Source organism: Siniperca chuatsi, linkage group LG23 (genome assembly GCF_020085105.1).
Source record: "Siniperca chuatsi isolate FFG_IHB_CAS linkage group LG23, ASM2008510v1, whole genome shotgun sequence".
NCBI classification, from domain to species: domain Eukaryota; kingdom Metazoa; phylum Chordata; class Actinopteri; order Centrarchiformes; family Sinipercidae; genus Siniperca; species Siniperca chuatsi.
This window is the reverse complement of record NC_058064.1, coordinates 5101846-5121197: the sequence shown is the minus strand read 5'-3', so window position 1 is coordinate 5121197 and position 19352 is coordinate 5101846. Positions and strand designations below refer to the sequence as shown.

At 41.5% G+C, this 19352-nt stretch overlaps 1 protein-coding gene across 3 annotated transcripts; it reads right to left on the bottom strand.

Annotated features, from left to right (window-relative positions):
- Positions 1 to 1154: 1154 nt before the first annotated feature.
- Positions 1155 to 19159, bottom strand: vezt (vezatin, adherens junctions transmembrane protein). 3 transcript variants are annotated; one of them, XM_044186873.1, is made up of 12 exons: positions 18966 to 19159; positions 17544 to 17681; positions 12808 to 12897; positions 12504 to 12688; positions 11071 to 11355; positions 9764 to 9922; positions 8960 to 9107; positions 7872 to 8227; positions 7089 to 7282; positions 6492 to 6598; positions 6092 to 6299; positions 1155 to 3399 (listed from the first exon to the last, which is right to left on the bottom strand). In XM_044186873.1, exons 1-12 carry the CDS (start codon positions 18999 to 19001, stop codon positions 2852 to 2854), a joined length of 2454 nt encoding a protein of 817 aa, XP_044042808.1. In that variant the 5' UTR covers positions 19002 to 19159; the 3' UTR covers positions 1155 to 2851. The 3 variants fall into 3 exon arrangements, with proteins under 3 accessions (XP_044042808.1, XP_044042810.1, XP_044042811.1); XM_044186875.1 differs by having other exon boundaries at positions 9764 to 9910; XM_044186876.1 differs by lacking the exon at positions 18966 to 19159 and adding an exon at positions 18513 to 18853.
- Between the last annotated feature and the right edge of the window lie 193 nt (positions 19160 to 19352).

Sequence of the window (19352 nt, the reverse complement as noted above, 5' to 3'; positions counted from 1 at the left end):
TTCACTGTTTAACAATTAACTGTTAAAACAGTTGTGCACGAATTAAATGTATGTTTTAGTATGCAAACCTGCATCAAAAAGAAGATTCTGTGTCACAGTTTCTTCTTCTTTCTGCTCTAATGGGAAATACTGTTTATTGTAAAATAAAACAACATCTTAAAAGAGTCCATTTTTGGTACAGGTGTATTATATTTTTAAAATCCCATCAAAAAAGATTTGATAACATTCATAACTGGACTTATAAAAACGTAACCCCGAAATCGGATCTTAATGGGAGCACTTGAAGGCAGCACAAAGTAAAACATGCCTAATCAGCTGAAGGGGAGCTTGTGCACTGAGCAGTGAGCCTAATGAGGAAATAACCTGTGGAGAGGTATAAATAAACTGCACTGATCACAATATCATCAATATGATGTAAATAACAATATCAGAAGTTAGGTTATATAAAACCAAATGGATTAAAGCTGTGATCTGTGAGCAAAAATAAATAAAAGGAACGTTTATTACTAAAACAGAACATAACATTATATATGGTTATTTATATAATGTTAGTTACTACACAGAAATATAAAAATATTTGAAGTTGGAGATGCTGGCACAAATTATCACCCATGCTAAAAAAAAAAATCCTGCATTATTGCCACAAGCACCTGTGGCAGTCACACAACTGACCACTAGATGGCAAAGCTATAACAGTAAACAACCTGATAAAATAACGCCACTAATTAAGTTGTGTGGTCCTTTATATTTAGAAGCATGTACCACTTGATGCACATTTCGTTGTCTTCATAGAAAAGACAGTTTCAGTATGGGTGTCTTTAGTGGGAGTCAAATCCTAAGATGATGCCGAATTAAAATGTCAGAGCTAGAGTTACTGAAATATGGTGTTTCCCTTCTTAAATGTATTAAATCCCAAGACAGGGGCACTTAGATGTTAAGTCTTTAGTCCACTTCAGGACTACTCCAGTCCATCAGGTCTGTATGTAAGTCTCCACAGGCAGGAGTGGCTTTAAAGGGGAGCACCAGCTGTTGTGGGTGAGACAAATGCAAAATCCCACAAAACATATCAAGTAACTCACAGAACTGGTTTCTTGCCCCCCCAGCGGCGAAAGCCTCTGAAACATGAGCGTCAGAAAAGACTTCAGGATACAACGAACACTTCCAGAATGGTATTTTATTTCACGTTGGAAAATGCAGGAGGGGGTAGACCTCGACCCAGAGAGAGGGTGCAGGAGGGGTCAGGACAAGGCAGACATGGTGGCAAGAAAGACTGGGAAGGTGGTGGAGGAGGAGGGGGGGGGGGGCATACATCAGGGCTGTCAGACTCTTATAGCAACTTCATATGAAATATATTATAGATTGCCCTCACATGAGAGAAAATCAACTTTTTTTTTTTAAATTACTATACCCGTACAGGTATTTGATGTTAAACCTCACAGCAGAACAGTTCACTGAATCCATAAAGTGTCAAGTCATTAACAAGTCTTCCTGATCTTCCCGCTGAATGTGACCCTGTAAACACAGACACTGAATAATGGGATTGTTTCAGTCATGAGTTGTTCTTCGATACAATAGTGTTGTATTTCAAATACGTCAAGGATTGTAAATGTGTGGTCACCCCACAGACAAAAATAAAGCACTGATAGTAAAAATAGCATTTAACTTCCTCTTCTTGCAGAGCTCCCGCTCCCTCACTTTGTGTGGGTTTGTTTGTATCTGTCTGCCTGTAAGAATTAAAGTCAGCTGGGCTCAACCTGCTTAAGGAGCGTTCAGATAGAAAGCGAAGCAAATGTTCGCCTTGCGTCATTCGCGCGAACTTGCTGGCCCGTGTGTTTATCCGCCCAAAACATCCAATATACCAACTGCAGTTGTGGAAGTAACAATTACATTTACTAGTACAAGTACTGTACTTAAAGTACAATTTTGAGCTCCTGAAGTCCTGAAAAAACATTACTTTTAAGTTTGTTTGTTTAACAAACACTCTGAAATGGGCCATTATGCATAACTTCTACTTTTAATACTTTTAACTGCATTTTGCCAGCAGTATTTAGGTTCAGTTGGATCATGAATGCAAACATTTACTTGTAACAGAGTATATATAATATAGTATAACTACTTTTACTTAAGTAAATGATCTGAATACTTCTTCCACCACCAGCCAACTGTAACATTACAGACGTTAGCTTAGCTGTAAGCTAGCTAGAAACGGACGCACTGATGTTTGATGTCTGTGGGAGTGTGCCTGTATGTGTCTCTCTCCCCCTTTCCTCTCATCTCTGTATGTTTCATAAAGTCCCGGGATAAGCTCGAGTTTTCCGCTCAAGATAAAATGTTTTCAGCGGACAGGCCTTTGTTTGGGCGAATTCGCGTCTATCTTCGCGTTCTGTCTGAACACAGAAGTACCACTGTATCTCTCAACCTTTCCACTCCTCCAGCCCAACACTTCCTGACAGTAACTCACATTGGACTGCTTTGATTACAGTAACTCATGAGAAAACTGCAATTAAATACATACATTTTTTATGTATTGGAGCCAATCACTTGTTATACACTATGTGGATGTCACCAAGTAAAACTGCAGACATTCTGGTCTTCTGACCTTAACACTGTAAGGTCATGTTTTGTTTTAGTGGTTCTGGTACCTGAGTTTTAACAGCAAAAGAGCAGTAAGAATCGTGGGTAATGTACAGTAAAATGGACGGATGGGTAATAGAGAGTGGCGTAAATTTGAAATACCTCGACACCAGAAACAGTTAAGATGTAACGCAGACCCATCGATAAAAGACACCCAGACAATCAGACATAAATACAGTCTCTGCTCAGTGCTTGATTAAAGCAGCAAGGTTTAATTTCAGTCCTTCTCAGGGGTCAGTCTGTCGCTCTCCTCTTCATCTCCCTCCTCATCATCTCCGAACGTCTGCTCCTCCATGTTGATGAGCGAGTGCGAGCGCGCCGCCACCTGAGCGGCGAGGGCGGAGCTGAAGCTGAGAGCCTCTGAGCCGTGGATCTCCGTCAGTCTGTCCATTACAGAGACAGCAGGGACTTTAGGCATCAGGAAGCAGTCCAGACCGTTCTGGCTCTCCGCCTCCTCCAGGACACCGTCGTACTGGTGCAGCTCGGACGCTCCTCCTCCTCCTCTTGTACAGACCGAAGTTCCTCCCAAGTCCCCTTCCTTCGTCTCCAAACCACAGCTGAACTCCATCACCGGCTCTGTGGAGGGTTCAGGTCTCACCCTGTCGTCTCTTCCTTCCCCTTCCTCCCCTTCGTTTCCTGCAGAGCACTCTGAAAGGTGGTTTCCTTCTTCATCGCCAGTTTCTACCGATCCCAGAGAAGTTGGAGCATCTGGCAGCTTTGTGGCATGATCTGAACTCTCACTGTGAGCTGAAGGCGTCACGGCAGCTGCAAGAAAGAAGAAGAAATGTATAAATTAGGGTTGAACTTATCCATTGGTTTCTAGTTTTAACCTTGTATTACAAATATGATGTAATTGATTAATAGTACACTGATTGTCTTTGGGAAGCCTTTAAACTTATTTCTCTATAATGCAACAGTTTGACTGGATTAACAACTAATAAATCATTTTCATTAGATTCATCTACAGATTGATTTCAACTAATCAATTAATTCTATAATATGTTAGAAAATAGTGAAAAGTACCCACAGTGACATCAAGCTTTTGACTGGACTTCACACTAGTGCCGAAACATTTACTCAAATGATTGTCAACAATTATAATTGAGTGATTTTTGTGATTTATCAAGAAAAATGACCAAATATTTTTTGATTCCAGTTTCTCAAATGTGAGGATTTGCTGCTCTTTTCTAATTATTATATCATCATAAATTGAACATTTTTGTGTTTGGGACTGTTGGTCAGTCAAAACGAGCCTTGAGCTCTTGGAACTTGTGATGGCCATTTTCCACTTAACGATAAATCAATTAATGGGAAAAAAAAAAACTTTGCCATATTAATCTATAATGAAAATAATCGTTAGATGCAGCCTTCTTCCCACAGTTTTTTATTAAATTTTTTTTAGAGGAGAAAGTAAAGAGTATCCACACACTGGAATACAGCGACCAAAACTTTATTGGCCTAAACAGGCAATGTTTTGTTCCTGTAGAGTTGAAACGCTGCTTGTTTTAGTTCAATAAACTTTTAAAGGTCCAGTGCGTAGGATTTAGACGGTGTAGTCCCTCATTCGTCCAGGAGTGTTACATCGTAGAAAAGGTTTCAGTCGTAGTCATCAGAATCAAGACTTTATCAGCACAGACAACACGCTAACTCGGGATTGCAGAGCGCATGCGTGCATTTGCATCTAAAAGCTACAAACCACACATTTGAAGACAGCGAGGTGAAGATTCTAAGTAGAGAGAAGAGTTGGTTTGAAAGAGGAGTCAAAGAAGCCATTTTTGTGAAAAAAGAAAACCCCTCGTTAAACAGAAATGGTGGTCTGAGATTCAACTTGCCAACGATCTATCACAGTGTATTATCACCATGGTCAAGCCAATCATATGCTAATCAGGTACTTAACAGTGATGAGGGAGGTGCAGCCAGAAAACAATAGGCCTAATTACTGATTACTGGGCCATCATGGAAACAAAAGAAGGTCAGTTTCAGGTGAAACTAGGCAGGGTAAACAGCAGACACTCAGGAAGACTCCTCCCTGAGGGCAGGGCTTAAGTAACACAGATTAGCTTAAATTTCTGAGTTCTCAGACCATTTCCACAATTAAAATGGCGTTCCACAATTCCGGATGGGAGCCGAAATGTCTTGATTCTGAAAACAGTGTCCAGATGACTACGACTGAAACCTTTTCTACGATGTGTAGGATTTAGTGGCATCTAGCGGTGAAATTGCAGATTGCAACCATTTGAATTCCGCTCGCCTCACCCTCTCCTTCCAAGCGTGTAGGAGAAACTACGGTGGCTACGAAACTCGCGAAAGGCCCTATCGAGAGCCAGTGAATGGTTTGTCCATTCTGGGCTACTGTAGAAACATGGCGGTGCAACATGGCGGCCTAATGAAAACATACTTATGAATATCATATTCCATTTCTGTCAATAGCTCCTCCTAAATGTGTGCAGATACGCTCTACTTACTTCCCTTCACTGAATTTCCTACACCTGGCCTAAATATGGAAAGGGAAGTCCATACAACTACCCTCTATTATTACCACCATCTTCCTGAAAGTTGAATGACAACATGGTCTGAAGTGGAGCTGAAAACAGAAAATTAATCGGTGACTATTTTGATAAATTGTTTACTTAATTTTTCTAGCAAAACAATTTAAAACTTTCTGTAGTTGCAGCTTCTAAAATGTGAGGATTTGCTGCTTTTCTGTGTTTTGTATCACTGTAACATAAATATCTAATATATCTAATTTGTGACATTGTGTAGACAAAAAGAATAATCAATTAATTGAAAAAATTATCTGCAGATTAAGTGATAATGAAAATAATCGTTTGTTGCAGCCCTAGTCTAAAGATTTTGCTAGTAATAAAAATCTGGGAGAAAGATGGAATTACATTTTTAGAGGAGATGAAAATCTACAATCAATAACCCCCATGTAATTCCAGATAAAACCAGCCTCATTCCAAATGTTATCCTTCAGCGTCTTAAATTCATAACAGATGCTAAATCAAAGAAGGAACTCTGACTTATTTATTTTGGAAGTGTCCAAGGTTAGATTCATTGTTCTAATATTTTTTTAACCTGTTTTCCAATTTATATAAAAGAAATATACTTTCCCACAGACACACATTGTTATTTTCGGATGCTTGGAAGACTTTATCGCTTCCCTCTCATATACACTCAGCTTTGATGATGGGAAGAGTACTAGCCAGAAAACAAAAATTATTCTCAAAGACTGGAAAACAGCTACTCCACCTTGTTGTCATATATGTCATGTATTTGGAAAAACTCAGTAGCGATGTAGGGATTACTACATTACTACTACATTTTTTAATTTTAATTCATACTTTGTCTTGGTGAGGTTGCTTTGCACAATATGAGCGAAATCCCCACCAGTCAACCTCAAATGTCCTCATGTTTAAATGATCGCAGGAGAGAGGTGACATGGGTCGGTGCAAACCTTGGTCGTTAAAGAGCAGCTGCTTCCTCTTCATCCTCTCCCCCTCTGACGCACGGAAGCCCAGCACAGCTTTGAGCTCTGACAGGACGCGACGGGACTCCTCCCTCTCCCGGCGTTGCCGCTCCCGTTCCTCCGGTGACAACATGTCGGACCAAGACCCTCTGCCTTCACCGTCAGAGTCTGAGTCGGACACATAGGCCTCCCACTCCTGGTTCAAATGAAACAGCAGGAAACAGATCAGGAGGACACAAGGGATGGAGAATTACTGAGACAAGTTGTTTAATTTAATTTTAAATTACTAGGGACATGTACAGAAATCTTTATTGTGGTGAGGGAATTTTGGTGTCAATATAAGCACACAATACAAGATGTCAGGTGCAAGGTGGACATTTCATCTTACCAGCTCTTCTGGCACAGGGTCTCTGTCCAGGATCAATGGGTAGGATGGAGGAGGAGCAGGAACCTCGGGTACAGGGGGACCACACTGCTCCAGACCCTCAGCATTGCCTGCAGAAATGGTGCGGACTGTCGTTATTGCAACAAAAAACAGGTGACCTCAACAACATGGTATTGGAGCTCGGTGACTGTGTTGACTGTGTTGACTGTCCTGTTCTGGTTGGTCTGTTTCTTGTCCTATATTCTGAAGGAGCTATTTCCTCCATGACTGGCAATAGTCTGGAGTCATGGTAAAGGAAGGAGGAAGTCTAAGTTAAAAATAGGCCCTGTGTAAATATGGAAACCAGTATATTACCAAAATGTCGAACTATTCATTCAAGATGTTTTTATTGTTAGTAAAATGAATGCTTATTGTTATCATACTTCATATTGTTAGAGTTGTTGTTGCTATTAAAATGTCAGTGTTACAACTACATTCACTGTTGCTGTGATTGCTGTTATAGTGATTGTTATACACTGTCCTTTATAACATTTTACTCTGAGAAGAATAAAAATAAAATTTTATTATCAGTAGCTTGTGTGCGTGTTCGTCCTAGCTCACCTGGACAGGCGTTGGCCCGTCTCAGCATGCGCTCCACCTGGCTGATGGTGTCCTCCCAGCAGCCGGCGCTGGCCTGCATGTGAGGATGCAGCTGATGCAGCCGGTCACTGAGGTCCTGGTAGCCCTCAAATGTCAACTCCGTCGGCTCCTTGGACACCATCAGTTTCTCCAGGTCGTCTTCCAGGATGATCATCCTGACAATATCAAAAACAGAAGAGGAGGAGGAATGCTGACAACACAGATTCAAAGTGTAAAATTTTAAGCAGGTGACTCCCGGAGACATGTTTTCACGACATTATGTTAAGTTGCCATGACATGAAACAGAGTGCAAAAGAATCTGAAGCTAGACTTGGCTGCTTTAAGTTTAGCTTCATAGTTTTCTGTCTTAATGTTAATCAGTTTCATAAACTTTCAAATTCAGACAGAAATGGGGGTACAGAGCGTCAGAATTTAAGTGATTACCTGCTGGTCTTTAAATCTCCACTACCCTTTCTTGTAATGGCTTTTATGTGTGGTCATAACCATAAACTTTGATGCCGGAGACTGTTAAGGTCTCTGGCATTGGCTGTTAAGGTGCTGACCATCTACAACATTATCCTTTACTGTCATCTCTCTATCAGATTCCAATAAAAGGTATAAAATGTCTAAATATATTATATTATATATATATATATATATATATATATATATATATATATATATATATATATATATATATATATATTAAAAAAAAAATACATTTTGATGCCAATTATGCAAATATGAGACAGGTGTGTGTCTCACTCGCTGAGCAGGGCCTTGAGGTGCAGCTGCAGGCTTCGGATGGAGGTGTGCAGGGTGTTGAGCTCTCGGCACTTCTCCCTGGCTCTCACTGTCCTGTCAGAGCCCGTCGTCCTCAGCTGGGTCTCAAAGTGTCGGTGGAAGTCGTAGCTGCGCTGCACTTCGCCGAGGCAGCTGCCCAGAGCGTGATGGAGGGGCTCAGTCACTGCGGCGATGGACTGGTGCAGCGGGGGAGGAAGAGAGGAGGTGTCTCTTTTGGGTCCCCGCTCTTCTGGCTCCTCTATTCTTCGGGGTGACAGGAGAAGAGCCAGTCGACGGAAACATTCAGAGCTTTGTCCCACCCACAACTGGAACAGCACCTAGGACAAAACAACAAGTATAAGCTAAACATTTACGCATGTGGTATGAGCCCTTCCTCTTAGCACCAGTACCATTCCTTTCTTTGACTTAGGTTTTTACCTGCCAGTTGTTGCTTGTTTCAGTACTTCAAGAGCCAAAATGAGGTGAGTTCATGAATACACTGCTTTTGTGTCACGCTATCGCCCTACTCAAATCTCTGATGCTCCTAAACAGTAGGATATGTGACAAAACTGTGTTTGCAAGATACTGAGTTTACAGATGGACAGCAGAGAAGTGGATTAAGATTACGCTTTTTCGCTTTCTTGACAAGAGTTGAGAAGATCATTACCGCTCTCATGGAGGATTTTGTTACCTTTGGACAGAGCCAGGCTAGCTGTTTCTCCCTGTTTCCAGTCTTTGTGCTAAACTAAACTGTCGGCTCCTGCAGCATATTTTCGTTCAGACATGAGAGTGGTATCAATCTTCTCATCTAACTCATGGCAAAAAAGCAAATAAGCAGATTTCCCAAATGTCAAACTATTCCTTTAAGTTACTGAAGGAGAAACCTACACAATTTTTTACAGCCACATTCATGCGGTGAGTGTTTGTTCAAATAGTAGTAATCAAATTTAGACAAACTGAACATTAATAAGGTTGTGGATTGTACATACCCTTTATTGCTAGGGTTTACCTTTTCTTCTCTTTCCACTCCTGTACTAGTGTCCACCCATGTGTTTACCCTCAGACCTTACCTTCAGAGCAGGCAGGCTGTAGTCATCTGTCAGCTCCTGAGCTTGCTCGTCACCCAGGTGCTCAATACCCAGGCCGAGCCCCAGCTCCTTCAGAGGCACCGCAGACACATAGTTGGTCACATTATCGATCTCAGAGTTCAGAGGGAACGTTGGGAGGGGTTAAGGACACATCACACTTATGTGAAAACAATGTATGCACCTATTTTTGTACCTGTAAAGGGTTTATGCCTATGGATGACTTCAAAAGAGGTCCTGGGCTTTCCAACCTCGCCATCAAAGAATCAACATTCTCCTCTTGCTAAGTAACAGCTGTTAACCTCAAAAGACAAGAACCCAATGACATTTTCCCTCAAGATATTTCCCCTCCACACTCCAGATATTTATATCTGATTCCTTTTTGATGCGAGAGTATCTTTAAGCATGGGTCACACTATTCCAAACCCCTAGACACATGGAAAGCAGGCACTATGAAAACGACAGGACTTCTTTTTAGGCAGAGTGGGATGTAGAACATATGAACATTTAGAGGAGATGTAATGATGCTGACTGCTTTTCGGTGACCTGACTAATAATAGGGAAAGAAGAGGAAGGAATCATTTATCCTTTATCTGACAGTTTATAACAACAAAAAGTACAAGTCTTTGTGGACATAAGGTATGTATTCATGCAGCCTGCTTTACACTAATAACCCCAAATCCAGGATAGTTACCCCCTGTGTCCCTACAAAAGAGGCCAAACCAGCATGACAACACACGTATCGTACGTACACAAGTTATTAAGTCTTTCTCTCGAGGTAAAGGATATGCCTTGAGCATGTGACAGGTGGCTCTACGCGAGGCTCTGAAGGCCGAGCGGAGCGACCGGTACAGGGACTTCCTCAGTCCAATCAGCTGCTGGCCTCGTGGCATCGCCCCCGGCCCCGCCCTGCTAAAGGAGTTGGCCGCACTCACCCTGTCGAGCAAACTTGACAAGTGAAATGTGATACAACTGTGGAGACGTCCCAAAGAAGCAGGGTGGCACACACAACACTGAACACCACATGACTAAAGACGACGGCAACAAACTGAGACAATTCAGACATGAACACTACACAGGAGTGTTAAAAACACAAGGCAGCTGTGACGAACAAGACAATATGACATGCTATTAAAGGAACAGTTCGACATTTTGGGAAATGCGCTTATTCGCTTTCTTACCGAGAGTTACATGACAAGATCGATAGCACTGTCATGTCTGTGTGGTAAATATGAAGCTGTAGCAGGTTAGCTTAGCTTAGCACAAAGACTGGAAACAGGGGCAAACAGCTAGCCTGGCTCTGTCCAAAGGTAACAAAATCCTGCTACCGGCACTTCCTTTTTACACTTCGGTTTTTATACACATTAAACAAATGAGATACAACGTGTTAATTATTGAGCTGTAGAGGTGCTGGTAGGTGGACTTTGTTACAGCTGTAGCAGGTTAGCTTAGCTTAGCACAAAGACTGGAAACAGGGGCAAACAGCTAGCCTGGCTCTGTCCAAAAGTAACAAAGTCCACCTACCAGCACCTCTACAGCTCAATAATTAACACGTATCTCATTTGTTTAATGTGTATAAAAACCGAAGTGTAAAAAGGAAGTGCCGGTAGCAGGATTTTGTTACCTTTGGACAGAGCCAGGCTAGTTGTTTCCCCCTGTGTCCAGTCTTTATGCTAAGCTATGCTGATAGGCTGCTGGCTTAAGCTTTATATTTACTGTACAGACATGAGAGTGGTATCGATCTTCTCATCTAACTCAAAAAAGCAAATAAGTGTATTTCCTAAAATGTCGAAACATTCCTTTAACTTACTTGACGATTGAAGTATAATGCTGCTTTTTCTATAGACAATGCTAAAGCTATACACACAGACAGAGAAAAATAGCAATCTAAAATAAGTGCAAACATAAATAATAAAACACCTGTAGACACACTACCTGAGGAAGTAAGTAAACTAACACACTGCCAACAAAAGGTGTGAATTAACTAAGCAGGCTTGAACCAAGCAGTGACAGCTGAAGACATGATAGGAAATGCAGATTAGCATTATGTGATTGGGTGATATGTATGTAGGTAGACATAAATTGAGCACACTTACAGGGTGAACCCTCTGGAGATGACCTCCGTCTCCTGCACCAGACGCAGGGCTTTGCGAGACAGTCCAGTCAGAGTCTTGCTGTTGTGGACCAGAGTCTGGAGCTGCGTGGCCCGTGTGTGGACGGCTCTCTGCATGCGGCCCTGTCTCCACAGCATGACCCCCCTCAGCCCCACCCAGCCCAGCAGTGCCAGGCCCCACGGGGCTGCAGCCAGCGACCACAAGCCCTCAGATGCAGAGCAGAGACCCAGCAGCACTGCAGCCAGGCCGACCAGCCCCGCCATGTCCCTGAATGAGGAGAACAGGAGGAAATTTTAATTAGTGCAACCATTAATTGTTCATTTGACAGTTTAGAACCCTGTAGGGACGGGATCAAAGGAACAATACATCAGTTTTACATGTCCAAGTTAATTTATAAGTCACAGGGAGTACTATTAAGTGAAAACAGACGTATCATGTCTTCCGAGGCTCTAGAGGAGCTCTCTACAGTTTGAGAAAAATACTGACATTAAATTAATTAAGTAATCTCAGTTTGGGCTTGGGCACTACAAATGTGCAATAGAAAGCCTGGGTTATGAACTGTGTGCGAGACGTTTGAAAGATGTGGGCGTTATTCCAACTTGGGAGCTTTCACACATTACTCCAAAAATGGTCACCACACTGCTAGCCTTGTCGTCACACCAGATAAATAGCCCAAATTAGCTACTTTTGTTGTGTTACATATTTGTTGCAGTTTATTAACAAATCAAACCAGATACAAACAAATGGTGTATAGCAACTGCGTGGCTGTGCAGCATGTTGGCACCGGTTTGTTAACAGCTCTTTTTGCCAAGTGGAAGATATCGAAGCTGTCAGAAAATCTCTGACTTAAGAGCTGGTTGATGTGAACTGGTTTTCTCCCACTACACTTTTCTTAATTACAGTTTGAATGATATGACGTGAACACGGCAAAAGACACCATTGTGTCACATTGTGGAAATTTTAAGCTTTACCGACACTAGGGAATTAAAGTCAGGATATCTCTGCTGAATCTATTAGACCATTGTCTTTTTTACCTGCCTCTCGCAAGGTTCTCATCTTTATGGAAGTGCAATACTAAATTGCTGGAGTATTCATTTAAAGAATGTGTTATAATCATGCTGCTTAGTTTTATCATACTGTTCCAAAACATCTCCAACCTACAAAGCTCTGCACATCTTTTATTTGATCAAGTCTTTTGCATCTGTGTTTTGTCAAACGTTTATTTTCTTTTACAGGTCTTTGATGAAAACTTCTGCTTAAATTCAGATCTCACATGAATTAATAAAGTCAAAGTCAATAAAGTATTATAATTTAAATATTTTGTAAGAAAGGTCGTGACTATTGTTTTTGAGGCCATAGTTTCTGTTTGTGCTGCCCATCCACTGTACATCTGTGTTTCTTTCCTAACAATGTACCATAGGGAGGGTCTGGCTATGAGGCTTGGTCTGGGCAGGGTGCTCGCTCGGCTGGATGAGCCAGAGGGCGACGAGCCGAGGGTGAGCAGACTCGGGTCTAACAGCTCGATCAGCTCCACATCCTCCTGCAGCAGCACGTCCTGATCAAGAATGCACCTCACAGAGTACTGGCCGAACACACAGTCCTACAAGAAAAGAGAAACATGTGAAAAAAGTGCTTAAAAAGAAGAGATGCCTTTAGAAATATGGAGTGAAGGTGCTGGTTTCAGTGCCAGCATTCCTTTCTGTTTCCCATTCTACCTACCAGCTGCTGCCCCAGCTTACGAGTTGCAGCCGCCTGGTGAATCGGACTCCATCTCCAAAAGGCTTTAGCCAGTCTCCATAAGCTTCCTCCCTGCAAATCACACACAGGGGAAAGGTTATAATTCAGTCAATTAAGTAACGGCTCCATTCCAGTTTCAGGTCAGTAAAGTTGAAATATATTCCAGATTAAAATACTAAAATGATTCACCTGCAAGTCTTTCGGTCATTTTGGTGTGTGTGTGTGTGTGAGACAGGTTTATTTCTCAGGAATCACTCATCCGTTAAATAACAGCTATGTGCACTCACAAACATACACACTCACGGTCCAAAGGAGTATCCCAGGAGACAAACTCTTTCAGGCAACAACAATAAGTGCAATGTGTGTTTGTAAAAGCACTCACTCCCGGGCACAAAAACCACATAACTGTTTCCGTTTGCTGAATTTCCATTTTGGTGCTATAACTGAATGTTATAGCACATTCAGTAGCGCATTCGGCATCAATAAAACTCAACTTTTATCCTTTCAGAATACATGGTTGACAGACGGAAATGAAGGATTCTTTTAGTTCCAGAAAAAGAAGCAAGTTTGTACGTCTTTCATTGGAGACACTAAACAGAAACACACACACACACACTTCTGTTTTATTTCTTGCTTCGTTGGAGTCTCTGCATTGCGAGCACCTCTGTAAACAGTCTGAGACATCCAATCACAACCAGAGTGACATGGTGCCTGACATTTTAAAGTGTGTTGACATTTCAATTCATAACAAACCTCAGGCTGTTTGAAATGTTGCAAGTTTTTTTTTGCAAGTGCCAAGAGCCTAAAACAAAATCCCAAACAGTGTAATGCCTAATCATGAATAGGATCTACTATTCACTAATCTACTTAGAGTGTTTCATGGCGTCCATGAAATGCTTTGTTTAAAAATGGGACACATTTTGAAAGATGTTTGTATGTTGAGGTTTAAGGCTTCAATGTTGACACACGCAGCCATTAGTTTGCTGTTAATGTTAAACATTAAAAAACTGAGAATCCTGTAAAAGCCAGCATCATAACATCTTGTGAAGTGTGTGCGCGCTCCAGTTCACAGCAGACGCATGTTGGTTATTGATTCAGACTGGGCAGTCTGCAAACTGACCCTTTTCTGGGGGGTAAAGCACAAGTGTTATTAGTGTAAAGGCCGCATTAGTATTGATTACTGATTGGAGACTGAGCTTCAGGACTGGGCGTTCACACAACACTGGTCATCAGCCTCAAAGTAGGCCACAACTCTGTTCAGTCTGTAGTATCAAAGCGGCTAATCCCACAGAGATGATGTAAACCATGTACAGATTAACTCACATATGCCCATACTCTCACTACTATCCTGGCACAGTCAGTTCTTGTTCATCAGTATTCTCCTGCAGTCGCACAGGGAAGACTCCAGCTTCCAGACACTGGACTGATTGCTACTATGTGAGAGAATGGACACACTCAGCACAGACAGGCTTTGGCTTTGTTGCTGAGACTTAGACAAGAAGATTGATACCACTCTCATATCTGTCCATTCAGTATAACGCTAGAGCCAGGAGACAGCTTAGCTTAACACAAAGCTAGCCTGGGAACAAAATCCACCTACCAGCCCCTCTAAAGCTCACTAATTAACACGTTATATGTTCTTTTAATCCATACAAAAACCTAAGTGTAAAAACAACTAGTTGTGGTTTTACAGGGGATTATGTGTTGATGTGTGATTATTGATTAACTGTTAAATTAATTTATCAAGCAAAAAATGCCTCTGGTTCCAGTTTCTCAAATGTGAGAATTTGCTGATTTTCTCTGGTTTATATCATTGTGAACTGAATATCTTTATCACATTTTACAGGCTACAGTAACTGATTAATCAGTAATGAAAATAATAATTAGTTGCAGCCCTAAAAGCAAGTACACTGTACACAAAGATTAGGAGAGAAGGGATTGGAGTAGTTGAGAATGAATTGACACTTTGCACCAGTTGACATGCTGGTTTAGAGCCGATTAATTGACAATGAAAATTGTTAGTTTCTGCCCTATGCTGGTTACAAGCTATTCTCCAAAGTACAGTTATGATCATTTATTTGCTTATTTATTTGCTTATTTACACAAAGAAAACCAAATATGGTTATATAATAATAATTTTATATTAAATTACACCAAACAGAGGCATGTTTTGTCTAGCCATTAGTTTATGTCCCGAAGTCCATTAAAACAGTATTTTGTCTCGTGTCTGAGACACACACCTTTTATTTTCAACCTTTAATTTATTTAGGGAAAATCAATCTAACACCAATTTCCAGTTCACACAGCTACACAAATTCTGACCTGGGACTATGATAAAAGCCCTGTCCTGGTGGTCACGAGAACAGCTGCTCAAAGGCATCATGGAGGTAATTGTTGAAGGAGCGAACCGTATAATTTATTCACTGTCACCAATAACTTTTGTGGAAACCAGTCTGTGGGGTTTGAACCAGCAGCCTTTGCGATTACCATCCCACTTGCATAAGTGCCTCTTTATGTTACTCAAATCTCACCGGCTTCAACAAACAAATTAATTAACATGACTACCAACATATCAGCATTTCACGACAAGAACATTTACATATACTGTACATACCACAAATGGTGTACGTGAGCTGTGTTCAGTAAGACAGTTTTGCCTTTTGCTGGTAATGTAAAGAAAGACAAACTGTGGTCTGTCTACGTGAATGAGGTGTTTTGCCTCTGCTCGAGTTTATCTGAGCTCCAGGAAACTGGTCACCGAGGGACGACCCAAAGGCTTTCCTGTCTCTTCCGAATCCCTCATCCTCCTTAACTCCTTAGAACAACATTGTACCAGAGAGGAAGCATGACACGTACGGAAAGTTCCTGAACGAAGCAAACACAACACCGTTTCCCGTCGCAAGAGGAGGGAGAGAACGACAAGAGGTTGTGTCATGTGATCCCTAGCTTGCCAGGACACATTACTCAAACTACCGTCATCAATGGTTAGATTAATGCGAAAGCTATTCAAAGTTCACAAGTTCCTTTGATTGCAGACTGCACACAGATCCATACACATGTGAATATCAGCAAAACACACACACAAGTCGTAAGAGGCTGCTCACAGAGGCAGATACAATGTCAGCAGAGAAAGCAGAGTGTGGTCACAGTAATTGCATTTGGGCTATCTCTTCTAAAATCAGAACAACAGCAGGAGAGAGATGCAAGAGAGAGAGAGGTTTTCTTTCTAAAAAGGAATCTGCTGTGTGTGATTACAGAGTAAGGAACATGCAACGCAAAATACCTGCATCTGTGTGTAGGAAGCCCTTGTTGCCATGTCTTGTCTGACTGAAGCAAAGCACATAAACCAGTGCTCATAACGGTCTGTGGGTGATTGTGTGCCAATATGTGTCACTGTTTGAGTCAATAGTCAAATTAATTACTTTCTGTCTGACTGTACAAGTCAACCAGTGACAAACACACGTGCATGCGCACACACACACACACACACACACACACACACACACACACACACACAGCCCCAGGTCAGGGAGGTAGACTGTTTGAATAGTGACGGGAGTTAGTTAGAGCTGCCCCGTTATTGATTAATCTGCAGACCATTTTCTCAATGAATCGTTTGGTTTATAAAAAGTCAGAGAATAGTTAAAAAAAAAAAATAATCGGCCTTCACATTTTCCAGAGTCTATGCTTACGTCATCAAATGTCTTGTTTTGTCCGACCAACTGTCCAAAACCAAAGGATATTCAGTTTACAATGATATAAAACAGAGAAGACCAGCAAATCCTCATATTACAGAACCTGCAACCAGAGAACGTTTGCTTTAAAAAAAATGGCTTAAAATGATTAATAGATTTTTTTTTTTTAAATGTATTAATAGACTAATCGTTGCCGCTCCAGAATAATCAATCAACAGAAAATTAATCTGCAACAATTTGACTAATGGCAAATGCCCACACTTCACATGTTCCACCATCTCAAAGTGTAGATTTGCTTCTTTTCTTAGTCTTCCATGATAGTAAATTGAATATTTTTGGATTTTGGTCGAACAAAACAAGCTATTTGGAAATGTCACCTTAGCCTCTGGGAAATTGTGATGGGCTCATTTTTCACAATTTGACATTTTATAGACCAAACAATTTGTCGATTAATTGAAAATCATAAATAATTATCTGTTTTATTATTAATTGATGTGATTGATAATTAAAACAATTATTAGTTGGAGCTTTTTATAAATGTCTAGTTAGTCAATCTAAACACGATGTTAGTCTCTTATGAGCACTTGACTTTTAAGATAAGATCCTTCTGAATGTTGATTTATGGTTGTTTTAACCATTTCATAACTGGGCGGAGGATGATGCCTGGATGTACACCAGGTTTTAAGTTTATGTATGCTGTCACTAATATGCATTGCTTTATGTAAGCTCGTTTAGTATGTGTTTTACACATCTTTGTAATATGTTTTATGTATTTTATTATGTTTTATGTTCAAGTCTGCGTGCGTTCTGTGTTTCACTTGGATGTGAGACAAATTTCCCCTTGTTTCCCCTAAGGGACAATAAAGTTAAAGTTGAGATAAGATTGGTAAGATTAGATTGATGTCTCAGTCAAATCAACTAATTGATTAGTTGAAGAAAGGAAAAAATTTCTTTAGAAGAGGACAGTTTTAGACGAGAGGACAGGCATGCGTGACATCCTGACAAGGATTGGGAGGAACTCACTGAATTTTTCTGTGGATCTTCATCAGGAGAGGTGAGGTCTCCCTCTTGTCCGCCATATTCCTCCTCCTGTGATGCCGTTGGACATGCCTCAAAGTCTGTGTGCCCTAGATCATGCAGGTACTGGAAAAGAGGGGAGTTCTGCAAAGAGAAAGCGAGACAGTCAAACATATTGAGCAATAGTTGAGGAATGGTGGATGAGAAGAAGAGGGGGGGTGGAGAGCAAGAGACAGATAAAATAGTATCAGATGAGTGGAGAGGAAGAAAAAGGAAGAAAATGTGGTGATCATCAGTCTGATGTGGACTGAGCTGACACTCATCCTGATTTTGCCCTAGTTTTTCTCAGTGTGAATCCAAAAGGTGTCCTGACTCTGATAAGCATCACTGATTTGTCAACCCAGTCTACTTTCCCTCAGGATTCATCAGCTGAAATTGAGGCTCCACCCTCACCCACATCCCCTATCTCTCCTCTATGCCGCTTAGTTTCTGTTCTGGGAGGAATACTGTAAAGCCTAAGTGCCTTCACATGTGAATCTGTAGATCAACAGATGCCAGGACTGTCTTTTGAGCCTCTCCATGCACCAAATATTCCCTCCTCAATTCTTCTCCCCTGCATGGAAACTGGGCTAAATGTAAGCACAGTTCATCATGTAATACCGTAATCTTATCTTCTCATACAGGGATAAACACAGGCGATGCTGTTTCTTACCCTGAACAAAGAAAGCTCACAACCCAGCCATGAAATAAGCAGAGAGGAAGGAAAACATCCCGTGCTAGAATTTGTCCAAAAGATGCCTGACCCAGTTCTCCACCAGCTGCTGATCCTCTGTCGCTTGGAAAACATTACTCTTAGCATCTCTGCTGTGTTTTGGTGCCTCTGGTGCACAGGAGCTTCACAGTTTAATGTATTTAACTATCACCCACCATAACACACTGTAAGCCTAGATAGTCAAATAATAACATGCTACTCACATGCATTGTCACACGAAGTCGCAGCTCATGTTGTCACCATCCAGATGTAGTTACGTGTGTGTCTGTGAAGGGTTTTTTTCAGAACCGACGCATTGGATCTGGACATCCCCCACCCCACCTCTGACTACCAGTCTAGTGATGATGAAAAGCCAACAATGCGCACACTAGCTCAGCTCAGCCCCTCTCATGACCACCAAAGCTCCTTGGCAGAAACACAGTTAGCAGCCAGCCAAATATGTGGATTTGTTTTGGATTGTCAAAGCATGGCAACAGGGCAAACGGCTGCTTATGTGAAGCTAGCTACCTACTAGCTTGCTAAGCTGTCCCTGTAAGCTAGCTGCCGTTAATGAATCAGGAACCCAACGTGTAACGTTATATTTACCTCGGCGCTCGCGAGGTATGACAAAGCATCAGTTACAAGTTTCGATAACAAACAGCGGCGGTGATACAAACCTCAAATACCACATCTTCATCAAACTCCTCAGTCATTGCTCTCCGCCATCTATCCCCAACCCGTTTTGCATTCTGAAGTTGTAGGCGACAGTAGGCAGGAACAGCCGTTGAGAAGTTAGTAGTTAGCCGGTTGCTAAACTTCGCATAAAACTACAATTCCCATAATGATCGTGTTTAACCGCCGCTTCCTCGCAAGCAACGAAAAAGCGCTCGTGCCAGTTAGAGCGCCTGGAGTGGCCGCGAGAGGAAGTGGCCCACCCGTTTGGAAAGCTAGGCAAGGAAATCGATGTGTAAAGTTAGTGAACAACAGCCAGTAAATCACCGGAAATTGCCTTCAAAATAAAAATCACACATTTTTTTAACACTATGCTGTAAATAGGGAATACA

What these genes read in the sequence shown, in the direction of transcription:
- vezt (XM_044186873.1), bottom strand. Translation starts at nt 19,001, where the DNA reads ATGACTGAGGAGTTTGATGAAGATGTGGTATTTGAG. An exon ending in ACCTGTCACATGCTCAAGGC is followed by an intron (nt 9,108 to 9,763) that starts ATATCCTTTACC and finishes ACCCCTCCCAAC; the next exon opens with GTTCCCTCTGAACTCTGAGA. An exon ending in CTCAAGGCCCTGCTCAGCGA is followed by an intron (nt 7,283 to 7,871) that starts GTGAGACACACA and finishes TGATATTGTCAG; the next exon opens with GATGATCATCCTGGAAGACG.